This window comes from Gadus chalcogrammus, unplaced genomic scaffold (assembly GCF_026213295.1).
Source record: "Gadus chalcogrammus isolate NIFS_2021 unplaced genomic scaffold, NIFS_Gcha_1.0 GACHA030, whole genome shotgun sequence".
NCBI lineage: Eukaryota > Metazoa > Chordata > Actinopteri > Gadiformes > Gadidae > Gadus > Gadus chalcogrammus.
The window spans coordinates 12,501-28,168 of NW_026613465.1; the positions used below are offsets into that span (position 1 = coordinate 12,501).

At 53.1% G+C, this 15,668-nt stretch overlaps 1 protein-coding gene across 1 annotated transcript in view; it reads right to left on the reverse strand.

Moving 5' to 3' along the window:
- The window catches only part of LOC130377981 (collagen alpha-1(IV) chain-like), a gene marked incomplete at its 5' end in the record, with an annotated part of 26,847 nt that extends 12,332 nt beyond the window's left edge, over positions 1–14,515 (reverse strand). Inside the window, 29 exons of the mRNA XM_056584923.1 lie at positions 654–767; positions 884–1,034; positions 1,304–1,401; positions 1,525–1,629; positions 1,918–2,010; positions 2,463–2,631; positions 3,708–3,899; positions 4,057–4,127; positions 4,256–4,339; positions 5,180–5,263; positions 6,522–6,668; positions 6,865–6,900; positions 7,184–7,244; positions 7,642–7,674; positions 7,824–7,868; positions 7,954–7,989; positions 9,152–9,211; positions 9,312–9,347; positions 10,106–10,201; positions 10,882–10,920; positions 11,030–11,065; positions 11,321–11,383; positions 11,648–11,722; positions 12,677–12,703; positions 13,360–13,413; positions 13,559–13,621; positions 13,794–13,838; positions 14,046–14,090; positions 14,177–14,515. Of these exons, the coding sequence (XP_056440898.1) occupies positions 654–767; positions 884–1,034; positions 1,304–1,401; positions 1,525–1,629; positions 1,918–2,010; positions 2,463–2,631; positions 3,708–3,899; positions 4,057–4,127; positions 4,256–4,339; positions 5,180–5,263; positions 6,522–6,668; positions 6,865–6,900; positions 7,184–7,244; positions 7,642–7,674; positions 7,824–7,868; positions 7,954–7,989; positions 9,152–9,211; positions 9,312–9,347; positions 10,106–10,201; positions 10,882–10,920; positions 11,030–11,065; positions 11,321–11,383; positions 11,648–11,722; positions 12,677–12,703; positions 13,360–13,413; positions 13,559–13,621; positions 13,794–13,838; positions 14,046–14,090; positions 14,177–14,515 (2,497 nt within the window). The remainder of the gene's footprint in view (positions 1–653; positions 768–883; positions 1,035–1,303; positions 1,402–1,524; positions 1,630–1,917; positions 2,011–2,462; positions 2,632–3,707; positions 3,900–4,056; positions 4,128–4,255; positions 4,340–5,179; positions 5,264–6,521; positions 6,669–6,864; positions 6,901–7,183; positions 7,245–7,641; positions 7,675–7,823; positions 7,869–7,953; positions 7,990–9,151; positions 9,212–9,311; positions 9,348–10,105; positions 10,202–10,881; positions 10,921–11,029; positions 11,066–11,320; positions 11,384–11,647; positions 11,723–12,676; positions 12,704–13,359; positions 13,414–13,558; positions 13,622–13,793; positions 13,839–14,045; positions 14,091–14,176) is intronic.
- Positions 14,516–15,668: the final 1,153 nt, after the last annotated feature.

Genomic DNA, 15,668 nt, shown 5'->3' on the forward strand with positions numbered 1-15,668 from the left:
AGGTCAGAGAGTGGACCATGGGGACTGCAGTCTGCTGACCCCCGGAGGTCAGAGAGTGGACCATGGGGACTGCAGTCTGCTGACCCCCCCGGAGGTCAGAGAGTGGACCATGGGGACTGCAGTCTGCTGACCCCCGGAGGTCAGAGAGTGGACCATGGGGACTGCAGTCTGCTGACCCCCGGAGGTCAGAGAGTGGACCATGGGGACTGCAGTCTGCTGACCCCCGGAGGTCAGAGAGTGGACCATGGGGACTGCAGTCTGCTGACCCCCGGAGGTCAGAGAGTGGACCATGGGGACTGCAGTCTGCTGACCCCCGGAGGTCAGAGAGTGGACCATGGGGACTGCAGTCTGCTGACCCCCGGAGGTCAGAGAGTGGACCATGGGGACTGCAGTCTGCTGACCCCCGGAGGTCAGAGAGTGGACCATGGGGACTGCAGTCTGCTGACCCCCGGAGGTCAGAGAGTGGACCATGGGGACTGCAGTCTGCTGACCCCCGGAGGTCAGAGAGTGGACCATGGGGACTGCAGTCTGCTGACCCCCGGAGGTCAGAGAGTGGACCATGGGGACTGCAGTCTGCTGACCCCCGGGCTGCCAGCGGAGAGCGGCTCCTTCTGCATAGCGCACGTGTATCGGGCCCTTAGGTTTGAACTCACCAAATGGTCCAGGCTCTCCTTGGGGCCCATGGGGGCCGGGGCCCCCAGGTAGACCTGCTCCTGGTTCTCCCGGTGGGCCGACCCGTCCTGAGAGCCCGGGGGGGCCGGGGGTACCTGGAGGAAACCAAGACAATAGCGAGTGAAACAAACCGTCCATCGTGATCACACGCGCCGTGGTCATCTCGGCCCGTGAGGTGTTGTTGTTGTTGTTGTTGTTGTTGTTTCCTGACCTTTGACCCCCTGAGCTCCCGGTGGTCCTGCGGGCCCCTCCAGCCCTGGGACCCCCGTGAGACCAACAGTCCCTTTTGTCCCGGGGAACCCAGGCCCCCCTGCAGGCCCCTGAGACCCCTTAGGGCCAGGTAGACCCCGGCCAGGGTCGCCCTGTCAGGATAACCACCCAAAGTCGGTCAGGATCTCATTAGGCCAACGCTGAACATCACACAAACACACAAACACACATACACACATACACACATATATGCACATATACACGCACACGCACATGCACAAATACACACATAAACACATACACATACACACATACACACATACACACAGACATGAACACAGACACGCACACACACACACACACACACACACAAACACACACACACACACACACACACACACACACACACACAGAAACACACCTTCTGACCAGGCCCCCCGGTTTGCCCTGTGGCTCCGTCGTGCCCTGGTTCTCCTGCCTCTCCAGGAACTCCTGGGGCTCCTGGGATTCCGGAATATCCTAGTGACACAGTCGACCTTTCAGTCACAGCCGGTCTCCTCTGGTGTCTTTTGTTTCCAGAACCAGACATATGAATCTGACGATGGCACAGGAGTAAGAGTCCTGATCGTGCACACGGCCTACCTTTGGGGCCGGGAATGCCAGGAAGTCCGATCCCCGGAAGTCCGTGGTCACCCTTCCCTCCGGGAAACCCTGGCGGCCCCGGGCCTCCGCTCACTCCCCGTCCACCTGGCAACAAAGACACAAATTCAAACCGGGAGAAGTGTTGCCGGAAGTTGTTAGAGGACCAATTACAGCCCTTGCCGTCTCCGTCCGTCTCCGTTCTGTCGACGGATAGTTAAAAAATATTGAATGCGCACCAAGAGCTACGGAGAGGGTCTCCGACGACGGAGTGGGACCTCCATGTCTACGTACAGCACTTTACGGAGAAGTTAAAAGCAGCCTTTAGTCGGCCCTCCTTGGCTCTAAGTTAATGGTCCATCTTGCCACCATCACTTGCTCTGGTTCAGGGCCCACCTTGTAGTCCCGGGATGCCCGGCTGTCCTGTGCGTCCGGTGGTCCCCTGAGGTCCTGGGGCGCTCACTCCTTTACCAGCTTCTCCTTTCAGGCCTGGTGGGGGACAGGACAGAGTGTAGGGGACACACTACATCACACAACACCTGCACCTTCAACAGCCCCGTCTGTAACGCTGCCTCATGTGTGATACCAGATCACGACGCCGGTGGTGAATGGCTGAATGTGCTAAGAATATGTGGATGCCACTTGAATAGTCCTGATAAACAGGGGGGATGTGGATAGGGTATAGTCTCTGTTTGCAGAGGTTCTGACACATTGCTTCAACAACCCTGACTACAGGCTGCTGGCCGAGGACTCCAACCAACACCCCTTCGCCACCAGGAAACATCACGACAACAGCGGACATCATCAGGGCTACGGCGCCTCGGCCTGGGGCTGGCTGTGGATGGCGTGTTTGGGTGTTGGTGGTCTGTTTACCTGGCTGCCCAGGTGTGCTCAGTGGTCTGTTTACCTGGCTACCCAGGTGTGCTCTGCGGTCTGTTTACCTGGCTGCCCAGGTGTGCCTGGTCTTCCTGGGGTCCCGGGCACGCCCTTGCCTCCGGTCTCCCCCGGCAGCCCCACCCCAGGGATCCCAGGAGGGCCTCTCTCTCCCTGCGGCCCTGAGGCCCCGTGGTCCCCGTCCAGACCCCGGTCTCCCTTGATTCCCTCTCTTGCCTGCAGGCCACAGGGGAGAGGGTTAGACAGTCACAGAGGAGAGGGTTAGACAGTCACAGAGGAGAGGGTTAGACAGTCAAAGAGGAGAGGGTTAGACAGTCACAGAGGAGAGGGTTAGACAGTCACAGAGGAGAGGGTTAGACAGTCACAGAGGAGAGGGTTAGACAGTCACAGAGGAGAGGGTTAGACAGTCACAGAGGAGAGGGTTAGACAGTCACAGAGGAGAGGGTTAGACAGTCAAAGAGGAGAGGGTTAGACAGTCACAGAGGAGAGGGTTAGACAGTCACAGAGGAGAGGGTTAGACAGTCACAGAGGAGAGGGTTAGACAGTCACAGAGGAGAGGGTTAGACAGTCACAGAGGAGAGGGTTAGACAGTCAAAGAGGAGAGGGTTAGACAGTCACAGAGGAGAGGGTTAGACAGTCACAGGGGAGAGGGTTAGACAGTCACAGGGGAGAGGGTTAGACAGTCACAGAGGAGAGGGTTAGAAAGTCACAGGGGAGAGGGTTAGACAGTCACAGAGGAGAGGGTTAGACAGTCACAGGGGAGAGGGTTAGACAGTCACAGAGGAGAGGGTTAGACAGTCACAGAGGAGAGGGTTAGACAGTCACAGAGGAGAAGGTTAGTCAGTCCATCACAGAGGGTAAGACAGTCACAGAGGAGAGGGTTAGACAGTCACAGAGGAGAGGGTTAGACAGTCCATCACAGAGGGTTAGTCAGTCACAGAGGAGAGGGTTAGTCAGTCCATCAGTCTGCCTCTGTCCACACACTCACTCACACACTCACACATAGTCTAAAGAGAGCATTCATGCTTCAGAATCCGTTGATTATTTCAGCTGGCCGGTGAAGACCGGTGGGGTCTCCATTGAGACTGGCAATTAGTAAAGAAATATGATTCAAATGAAATTAAATAAATTACGCCAACTTTAATTCTCTGACTTCGATGGCGCTGACACACTTTCAAACATTGGACACCAATGTTTGGATTGCTTTCAGCAAGTTATCAAAACTAGGAGGTGCAGGAATAACCGGTAAAACGGTTTGGTGTTTGTCAGTGTTCCTCTCGCTCACTGCTTACCGGTTCTCCTTTGGGGCCGACTGAACCCGGGAAGCCGTCCTTCCCTGGAAACCCGTCCACACCTGGCAGGCCTGCGGAGCCAAAGGCCCCAGGGAGCCCCCGGTCCCCCTTCAGCCCAGGGGCCACGAAGACGTCGCCTGGTTCTCCCACTGCCCCCGGGACCCCCATCAGGCCAGGGCTGCCGCCAACACCCTACGGGGAGACCAGCCGACCGGTAAGAGACCTCATGGGGGACGTCATGAGGTCGGACCCTAACGCTGGACGCTGTAGCGCTGCTCCAGTGGGTCTGCTTGCAGTTCCTGGTTGGAGCCTTATGGGGGTTCTGCTGATAAAAAGGGGGGCTACTCACGAAGCTTCCAGTGGGACCAGGAGGACCAGACGAGCCCTTCTCTCCTTTAGCGCCGGCCAGCCCAGGGAACCCTGCCACAGGGAGAGGAGGCGTTCAGAACGTCCTCAGACCTCACAGGCCAGCGAGCTGTCATGCTGCTGCGCCCCGTCTGTAGCGGTGATGACCCGGACGCTGAGGTGACGGTGCACGGTCGGCTCACCTTGTACCCCTTTGGGCCCTAAGGGGCCGGGGGTTCCGGGGGGTCCGTTGGCCTCACACTGAACGCAGGTCTCTCCATTCTCACCTGGGGAGGGGGGGGCAGGTGGTCGGTGGTTGAGCGGTGATCTTATGGGGGATATCATGTCAACCACCAAACAGACGGCCCTCTAAAAGAAGCCCATCACTGAAGTACGGTAAGACCCCGCAGAGCCGTTCCACACGGAACGTCTTGGATAAGTCTGAGTAACCGCCTCTATCAGGAGAGTGGACCTTTACACCACAGGCATGATCTGCTACTGAGAGAGACTGTAGAGGGACAGGGTGAGAGAGTGACAGGGTGACAGGGTGACAGGGTGAGAGAGTGACAGAGTGACAGAGTGACAGGGTGACAGGGTGACAGAGTGACAGAGTGACAGGGTGACTGGGTGACAGAGTGACAGGGTGACAGGGTGACAGAGTGACAGAGTGACAGAGTGACAGGGTGACAGGGTGACAGGGTGACAGAGTGACAGAGTGACGGGGTGACGGGGTGACAGAGTGACGGGTGACGGAGTGACAGGGTGACAGAGTGACAGGGTGACAGGGTGACAGAGTGACAGGGTGACAGAGTGACAGAGTGACAGAGTGACAGGGTGACAGGGTGACAGAGTGACAGGGTGACAGAGTGACAGAGTGACGGGGTGACGGGGTGACAGAGTGACGGGTGACGGGGTGACAGAGTGACAGGGTGACAGAGTGACAGGGTGACAGGGTGACAGAGTGACAGGGTGACAGGGTGACAGGGTGACAGAGTGACAGGGTGACAGAGTGACAGAGTGACAGAGTGACAGAGTGACAGGGTGACAGGGTGACAGAGTGACAGGGTGACACGGTGACAGGGGCCCCGGGCAGTGGGGGGCCCATGGGGCCATGCGGCTGGCCGTACCTTTTTGTCCAAACTCTCCTCGAAGGCCGATGGGTCCTGGGGGCCCGGGGGCGCCTTTCTCCACATCGCACAGAACGGGGTCGACTGTAACACACACACACACACACACACACACACACACACACACACACACACACACACACACACACACACACACACCCATCAGCGCGGTTCCTCAAAGGGGGGTACACTGACCCCCTAGGGTTACTTGATGTGTATTTTTGTAGTTAAAAAATTGGTTCTTGGTGAATAGCTCCACCTTAATACAATGTTTTAACCTGAATACTTCCTTAACAAACTGAGGTAGTACACATGAACGCTAACAAACATGTGTTTGTTGAATCTTCCCAATGAACGACACGAATCATAAGGGAAGCAGACGACCAAGCTGCTCGTTGGACTGAAAATGTACACCTCCCATCTAATGTCCGCATGCAGGGTGTCTGAATGTCCCTCAGTCAACAGGTGTAGGTGTGTCTGAATGTCCCTCAGTCAACAGGTGTAGGTGTGTCTGAATGTCCCTCAGTCAACAGGTGTAGGTGTGTCTGAATGTCCCTCAGTCAACAGGTGTAGGTGTGTCTGAATGTCCCTCAGTCAACAGGTGTAGGTGTGTCTGAATGTCCCTCAGTCAACAGGTGTAGGTGTGTCTGAATGTCCCTCAGTCAACAGGTGTGTCTGAATGTGTAATGGTCTGTTGTGAGGTGTGAGACAGGGTGATGTCTGTGGTGAGGTGTGAGACAGAGCAATGTCTGTGGTGGGGTGTGAGACAGGGTGATGTCTGTGGTGGGGTGTGAGACAGGGTGATGTCTGTGGTGGGGTGTGAGACAGGGTGATGTCTGTGGTGGGGTGTGAGACAGGGTGATGTCTGTGGTGGGTTGTGAGACAGGGTGATGTATAGGGTCTATGGTGAGGTGTGAGACAGGGTGATGTGTAGGGTCTGTGGTGGGGTATGAGACAGGGTGATGTATAGGGTCTATGGTGGGGTGTGAGACAGGGTGATGTCTGTGGTGGGGTGTGAGACAGGGTGATGTATAGGGTCTATGGTGGGGTGTGAGACAGGGTGATGTATAGGGTCTATGGTGGGGTGTGAGACAGGGTGATGTATAGGGTCTATGGTGAGGTGTGAGACAGGGTGATGTATAGGGTCTATGGTGAGGTGTGAGACAGGGTGATGTATAGGGTCTATGGTGGGGTGTGAGACAGGGTGATGTATAGGGTCTATGGTGGGGTGTGAGACAGGGTGATGTATAGGGTCTATGGTGGGGTGTGAGACAGGGTGATGTATAGGGTCTATGGTGGGGTGTGAGACAGGGTGATGTGTAGGGTCTATGGTGGGGCGTACTGGGGGGTCCTGGGAGCCCGCGGGGGCCGGGCTGCCCGTCCTCTCCAGGGGGTCCGCGGAGAGACTCCCCCTCCAGGCCGCGGTCTCCCGGCGGTCCCGCGTCTCCCCTGTTCCCCGGGTCTCCTTTAGGGCCTTCGGAATTCCGGCCTGCAAACAAACAGGAATATTCAGCCCATCGTCAGCGGAGGATCTGTCCCAGCATACAGGGAAAGGCATCTTGGTCTCCAGGTAATATCATCTCTGTATATATATATATATATAGAATATATATATAAAGATATAGATATATATATTATTACATATAAACAAAGTGTAGAAAGTGAGTAAAAGCTGAGTGAATCACCTGGAGGCCCAGCGTCTCCATGGGGACCAGTGAAACCTGAATGAAAAGTCACAAAGTCAATGACATCAACAATGAAAAGGTCCAAAAACGGTAGCAATCATCAACAAACAGCTCCACAGCACTGTGTGTGCGTGTGTGCGTATGCGCGTGTGTGTGCGCGTGTGCGTGTGTGCGTGTGTGCGTGTGTGCGTGTGCGTGTGCGCGTGTGCGCGTGCGTGTGTGCATGTGTGTGCGTGTGTGCGTGTGTGCATGTGTGTGCGTGTGTGTGTGTGCGTGTGCGTGTGCGTGTGCATGTGTGTGTGTGTATGTGTGTGTCTACCCTTCTCTCCCTGCAGTCCAGGGAGACCAGGCGGTCCTGGAGGTCCACACAGCCCAACACCCTGCAGATCCCAGACCAGACTGAGAGTTAGAGCAGTAAAGCGGCTGCTGGGGTCATAACACACACAGCAGCACGATGCTTCAAACCACGGTTGGTCATCTCACAGCAGGATAACACACACACAATGACTCGTTTTTATCTATGAAATCAAAACAAAATGAATCATGCAACATCTATTCATTAATCATTTTAAATTTGTCGTAATTGCTTTTGCAATAAGTTAGAAATGACACAAGTCTCTGTCGTGAAGCTGTATCACAGTAACGGCGGCATCTGGTGGTTCGATGTAGAACTACATCTTCTTTATCTATTTTATATTTGGAGCTCGGATTAGGGTTTGCATTGAGTCATACAGGAAGATGCAAGAGCGAGAGAGATACAGGAAAGATAGATCTTACGGATCCTGGTGGTCCCTTTTCACCCTTTTCACCCTGAAAGCAGACACAGAAATGAGTATCCTACGTCAGTTTAACGGAACCATAGATTCAAACTTTTAGCTGAAGCTGTAACTATCAAGTGGTAGATTATTGACACTATTCCTCTATCTTTTATTTATTGTGTTGATAAAAGAAAAAATTACCTTGAACCCGCTGGGTCCAACAGTTCCAGTGAAGCCCATCTCTCCCTGAAAGACACAACGAGTTAGCTTACATGCTAACGCTGGCTAACACATGAACGGTATTTAATCATAAAACACGTGAAGCACTCACCCTCCGCCCTCCATCTCCATCTTTTCCATTTTTTCCCTGAATATCAAAGAGAAAGATTGGGATTATAATGGGTTTATGTGAGGACAGACTCAAACCTGAGTGCTAAAGTATTAACACACTGTAAGGTAGACTGTATAACAGTCTGCTATAACAGTACAACAGTCTGCTATAACAGTATAACAGTCTGCTATAACAGTATAACAGTCTGCTGTAACAGTATAACAGTCTGCTGTAACAGTATAACAGTCTGCTATAACAGTATAACAGTCTGCTATAACAGTATAACAGTCTGCTATAACAGTATAACAGTCTGCTGTAACAGGGTAACAGTCTGCTATAACAGTATAACAGTCTGCTATAACAGTATAACAGTCTGCTATAACAGTATAACAGTCTGCTGTAACAGGGTAACAGTCTGCTATAACAGTATAACAGTCTGCTGTAACAGTACAACAGTCTGCTATAACAGTATAACAGTCTGCTGTAACAGTATAACAGTCTGCTGTAACAGTATAACAGTCTGCTGTAACAGTATAACAGTCTGCTGTAACAGTATAACAGTCTGCTGTAACAGTACAACAGTCTGCTGTAACAGTGTAACAGTAACAGTACAACAGCCTGCTGTAACAGTGTAACAGTGTAACAGTAACAGCAGCCTGCTGTAACAGTGTAACAGCCTGCTGTAACAGTGTAACAGTGTAACAGTGTAACAGTAACAACAGCCTGCTGTAACAGTGTAACAGTGTAACAGTGTAGCAGTGTAACAGTGTAACAGTGTAGCAGTGTAACAGTAACAGCAGCCTGCTGTAACAGTGTAACAGTGTAACAGTGCAACAGCCTGCTGTAACAGTGTAACAGTGTAACAGTGTAACAGTGTAACAGCCTGCTGTAACAGTGTAACAGTTTAACAGTAACAACAGCCTGCTGTAACAGTGTAACAGTGTAACAGTAACAGCAGCCTGCTGTAACAGTGTAACAGTGTAACAGTAACAGCAGCCTGCTGTAACAGTGTAACAGTGTAACAGTAACAGCAGCCTGCTGTAACAGTGTAACAGTGTAACAGTAACAGCAGCCTGCTGTAACAGTGTAACAGTGTAACAGTGCAACAGCCTGCTGTAACAGTGTAACAGTGTAACAGTGTAACAGTAACAGTAACAGCAGCCTGCTCCAGTAAGGGGGCTGAGTGTGGACCACCCACCCTGGCTCCCGGGGGGCCCGGTTCCCCTTTCACCCCGGTCATGAATGGCGAGCAGTACCCCTGTTGGGAAGGGGAGCACAGAGGGGGAAAGACTGTGAGCTCAGAACTGCTGTCAGAAGTCAATGTTTCCCTAAAGGACTTTTATTCTGATGACACTGACTTTTTCTCCTTGATCGCCATGAGGTCCTCTTTCTCCCTGCAGGAAAAGTAGAAACCAGTCAAGAAAATATGATTCTACGGGAAATATCTTCAATCAATCCTCCAACTAATGAATCCATCCATTTTACATCATCATCCATCATCATCACAATCGTCATCATCATCATCCATCATCATCATCATCATCATCAATCATCATCATCATCGTCCATCATCATCATCATCATCATCATCATCATCATCATCATCATCATCATCATCACCATCAACATCATCCTCCATCATCATCCATCATCATCATCATCCTCCATCATCATCCTCCATCATCATCATCATCATCATCATCATCATCATCATCATCCTCCATCATTATCCATCATCATCATCATCCTCCAACATCATCATCATCATCCTCCATCATCATCCATCAGCATCATCATCATACTCCATCATCATCATCATCATCATCATCATCATAATCATCATCATCATCATCGTCCATCATCATCCTCCATCATCCTCCATCATCATCATCATCATCATCATCATCATAATCATCATCCTCCATCATTATCCATCATCATCATCATCATCCTCCAACATCATCATCATCATCATCCTCCATCATCATCCATCATCATCAGCATCATCATCATACTCCATCATCATCATCATCATCATCATCATCATCATCATCCTCCATCATCATCATCATCATCATCATCATCATCATCATCATCATCATCATCATCATCATCATCCTCCTCCCTCTAGGGGTTCTCTCTAGGGGCGTACCGGGTTTCCAGGGACGTATTCGGTGGTTCCAGATCCCTCCTGTCGTTCCCCGAGGGGACCGGGGGGTCCCGGCGGACCACGGAACCCTCGTTCCCCCTGGGGAGGGAGGAGAGACATCAGAGGCAGCAGAGAGAAGGGTCACCCATCGGTCGGGTGGAGACACTGGACAGTGACCCCACTGGGGACCCCCGGCCCTGCAGTGTCAGCCACAGTGACCCCACTGGGGACCACCGGCCCTGCAGTGTCAGCCACAGTGACCCCACTGGGGACCACCGGCCCTGCAGTGTCACCGACAGTGACCCCACTGGGGACCCCCGGCCCTGCAGTGTCAGCCACAGTGACCCCACTGGGGACCCCCGGCCCTGCAGTGTCACCGACAGTGACCCCACTGGGGACCCCCGGCCCTGCAGTGTCACCGACAGTGACCCCACTGGGGACCCCCGGCCCTGCAGTGTCAGCCACAGTGACCCCACTGGGGACCCCCGGCCCTGCAGTGTCACCGACAGTGACCCCACTGGGGACCCCCGGCCCTGCAGTGTCACCGACAGTGACCCCACTGGGGACCCCCGGCCCTGCAGTGTCAGCCACAGTGACCCCACTGGGGACCCCCGGCCCTGCAGTGTTGTTGGGAACCCAAGGTTCCCCAATCGACTACTTTGGTTGTGGCTCTGGTTTGCACAAATCGACAGAATCAACGGTAGGAAATACCTGTGCTCACATGTGCTATGAAATAATGAATAACGAATGCTTATTGTTTTCTGCTGTGTGTAACTCACCTGGTCGCCTTTCTCACTCTGGAAGGACAGCCGGTCGCCCTAGACAACAGAGACACAGAGAACACCCTGTCAGCATCTGGGCTCATCTGGGCTTTAAATCTGGAGGATGCAGATGATTACGGATCATTCAGACCACTGGAGGGCTTACCTTCTCTCCCTGAGGGCCTGGGGGGCCAGCCTCCCCCTGTGAGAAACAGTCATCCAGTCAGTGCTATAGCGGTGGGCTGCTGAACACTACGTGGGATGTCTTAACAAGGCAGATCAGTGAACACAACGCGGTTCATCACGGGAGACGACCCATGAGGAGGACACACACTAGGGGGTCACATCAAGACTGAGGACGCCGCTCGGTTACCATGGCTACCTAGCGGCGTCATCAGTCCACTAGGTAACCATGGTTACCCAGTGGTCCTGGTGTTGGGTGTGCAGCAGAACTTACCCTGGTGCCTTCGTATCCACGGGGGCCGTCGGGGCCAATGGGTCCGGGGGGGCCGTTTTTTCCCTGGGGGGGGACGGGGGGACGGGGGGGTCAGAAGATTCTAGTGGCCTCAGTCACAGTCAGGGAGGAGGAGGAGGGATTCAAACCAGCACACAGACCAGCACCTCATTATGAGGACTGAGGACACTCCCGCACACACACACACACACACACACACACACACACACACACACACACACACACACACACACACACACACACACACATGCACACACACACACACGCACGCACACACACACACACACACACACGTGGATACAAACGTACAGGAAGTCCGGGTATTCCATGGAACCCTCGGTCTCCTTTCACTGGAACGATGCCGATCACTCCACCGGGGTCTCCCTACGGGCGCCAGCAAACAGTCAGTACAACGCCCCCTTACTGCCTGGTACCAGTGCACTGACTGGTGTTATACCGACTGGTACCAGTGGAATGACTGCTGCTATACTGACTGGTACCAGTGCACTGACTGGTACCAGTGCACTGACTGCTGCTATACTGACTGGTACTAGTACTTTTAGCATGTTTACTGTTAGTGTTAGTGCTGACTGTTAGACAAATGTCCCAGTATGCTGACCCTCCTAGTATACTGACTGTTTCCAGTATACTGACTGTTTCCAGTAGTTGAATGTTTCCATTATGCTGACTATTTCCAGTATGCTGACTGTTCCCAGTATATTGACTGTTCCCAGTAAACTGACTGTTTCCAGTATGCTGACTGTTTCCAGTTTACTGACTGTTCCCAGTAATGCTGACTGGTCCCAGTATACTGACTGCTCCCAGTATACTGACTGTTCCCAGTATGCTGACTGTTCCCAGTGTGCTGACTGTTCCCAGTATACTGACTGTTCCCAGTATATTGACTGTTCCCAGTGTGCTGAATGTTCCCAGTATACTGACTGTTCCCAGTATATTGACTGGTCCCAGTGTGCTGACTGTTCCCAGTATACTGACTGTTCCCAATATATTGACTGGTCCTAGTGTGCTGACTGTTCCCAGTATATTGACTGTTCCCAGTATACTGACTGTTTCCAGTAGGCTGACTGTTTCCAGTATACTGACTGTTTCCAGTAGGCTAACTGTTCCCAGTATACTGACTGTTCCCGGTATGCTGACTGTTCCCAGTATGCTAACTGTTCCCAGTATACTGACTGTTCCAGGTATGCTGACTGTTCCCAGTATGCTGACTGTTCCCGGTATGCTGACTGTTCCCAGTATGCTGACTGTTCCCAGTATACTGACTGTTCCCAGTATGCTGACTGTGGGAGGACGTGCACCAGAAGGTGTTGGACTGACCTTCATGCCTGTGATCCCAGGAATACCCTGAGGAGAGAAGGAGACGCATCAACACAGAGACACATCACCACTGCTATACTGGCTGTTGCCAGTGTACATGCTGACTGTTACCAGTGTACATGCTGACTGTCACCACTACTATACTGGCTGTTACCAGTGTACACGCTGACTGATACCAGTGTACATGCTGACTGTTACCAGTGTACATATACCCTGAGGAATGGAAGAGACGTATCAACAATCTGGCCCCCTAATCGTCCCCCTGTATAATTGGCCGACTCATTCATCCCCTCACCCTCCACCTCATGCTGGTGTGTGGTGAGCGTTCTGGCGCTGATTGGCTGCCGTGCATCACCCAAGTGGGTGCTACACACTGGTGGTGGTGAGTTAGGTCCCCCCCTTCACTGTAAGCGTCTTTGGGCCATTGAAAAAGCGCTATATAAATATAATGAATTATTATTATTATAATTTGTATTAACACAGAGCTTTAATGAATGGAGTCTAAACCGCACTGTGCACTCTCTCCGTCAGCGGCCTCTCGAGGCTGGGGACCTGCAGCTGTAGCCGTATACCATCAGACTCACTGCCGTGGACGATAGGTACGGTTAGACACCCAGGGTACACCGCGGCCGTGGGCCACAGTGGCGGGTCAGACTTTAGGATGTCTCATCGTGGGTTCTTACCGGCGGGCCTTGAAGACCAGGGAAGCCGTCAGTTCCATCTCTGCCTGCTTCTCCCTGGAAACACACAACACAACGGTGAGAGGGAGATGGACAGGGGGAAATGAGACACAGGCATGAGGACATGAGGACACGAGGACATGAGGACATGAGGAGACACATGAGGACATGAGTCCAGCATTAGAGACACAGAGACACTTACTTTAGTTCCGTTGCACCCTGGGATACCGATTGCACCTGGAGGGCCATCGTGTCCGTTGATCCCCTAGGAAAACAAACACACACACACACACACACACACACACACACACACACACACACACACACACACACACACACACACACACACACACACACACACACACCAATGGATGCATGAGAAGGTTTTTCCTGGTTGGAGCAGACTGTCCGATTTTAAAGAGGCTCTAAAGACCTACTGGTATTCCTGGATTTCCTGGGAAGCCGGCCAGACCTGGAAGACCCTGGAAGGCATGAGGAACATCTCAGTCATCAGGTTAGCTTAGCTTCGGTCAATACAAACACTAGAGGACACTCCACAGTAAGCTGGTCTAGAAACTCACTTAAGAGGACAGGGTGTCCGCACGGTCAAGGCTGAATAGAAAGGCCTGAACTAATCAGTATTGAATCATGACGGTAAGGCCATCCCTGATACGTGATGATATACTTACACGCGTCCCTTTGGCTCCAGAGGTCCCTGGCTGACCGTAGTCCCCCTAAAGAGGGACAGAGGAAGGATAGAGAGGGTCAGGGTCTGGCTGTTTGAGGGAGTAGACAGTGCATTGAGTGTCGGGCCCCTCACCTTGGTGCCCATGGGGCCGACGGGGCCCTCGTGGCCTTGCATCCCGGGGAACCCCATGACGCCGGCCTGCCCGACAAATCCCGATTCCCCCTGGAAGACAAGGATCTCGCTTAGCGTCTCCGTGTGGAAGAGGGAGCCCCCCAGGGAGATGGGAGCCCCCCAGGTGGAAGGGAGACCCCCAGGTAGAAGGGAGACCCCCCAGGTAGGAGGGAGCCCCCCCCAGGTAGGAGGGAGCCCCCCCAAGGTAGAAGGGAGACCCTCCCCCAGGTAGGAGGGAGCCCCCCAGGGAGAAGGGACCCCCCCCCAGGTAGGAGGGAGATCCCCAAGGTAGGAGGGAGACTTTCAGAATAAATACACTCAGTATCTGAGTGTATTTGTCCACTGACTGGTTGGGAACTGTGTGACGTTACTTGGCTCTGGCTAAGGGGCAGGACCTAGCGTAGCTCGCTAGCCTGGGGGCTTGACCTAGCGTAGCTCGGTAGCCTGGGGGTGTGACCTAGCGTAACTCCTCTGGCTAAGGGGCGTGACCTAGCGTAGCAATCTGGCTAAGGGGCGGGACCTAGCATAGCTCCTCTGGCTAAGGGGCGGGACCTAGCGTAGCAATCTGGCTAAGGGGCGGGACCTAGCGTAGCTCCTCTGGCTAAGGGGCGGGACCTAGGGTAGCTCTGCAGCCTGGGGGCGTGACCTAGCGTAGCTCGGTAGCCTGGGGCCGTGACCTAGCATAGCTCTGTAGCCTGGGGGCGTGACCTAGCATAGCTCTGTAGCCTGGGTGCGGGACCTAGCGTAGCTCCTCTGGCTAAGGGGCGGGACCTAGCATTGCTCTGTAGCCTGGGGGCGTGACCTAGCGTAGCTCTGTAGCCTCCGGCGTGACCTAGCGTAGCTCTGTAGCCTCGGGGCGTGACCTAGCGTAGCTCCTCTGGCTAAGGGGCGGGACCTAGCGTAGCTCGTAGCCTGAGGGCGGGACCGAGCGCAGGAGGTAACACATAGCGACTTTAATTAAACTATAGGTTTAAAAATACATCTATTTATTTATTTCAATACAAAAATATGTATAAGATGTTATTACCGTATAAAATGAATACGTCATAAAGGTCTAATTTTAGATTGTACTTTAATCATTGTTTTTGTTTAGTGAGACTACACTATTCCTGAGCCCTTTCCTTCCTCCACCACCAGAGGGCAGCAGACTCATTCATAACTCATCACCAGACGTGCAGCTGAAAGAAGAGAGAGATCTGATATGGGAAATAAAATGAACAAGTGCTTTGGGATCTGGGACCAAATGGTTTCCATTTAATTCCCTGGATCAATCATGACTCATATGTTCTGACGATAACCATCAGACCCCTGGAACGCGTCCAGGACGTTCCCCCGCTCTCCACCAGGACGTTCCCCCGCTCTCCACCAGGACGTTCCCCCGCTCTCCACCAGGACGTTCCCGCGCTCCACCAGGGTCGACGGCTCTCAGCTGCCTGCTGTCAGCACTCAGCGG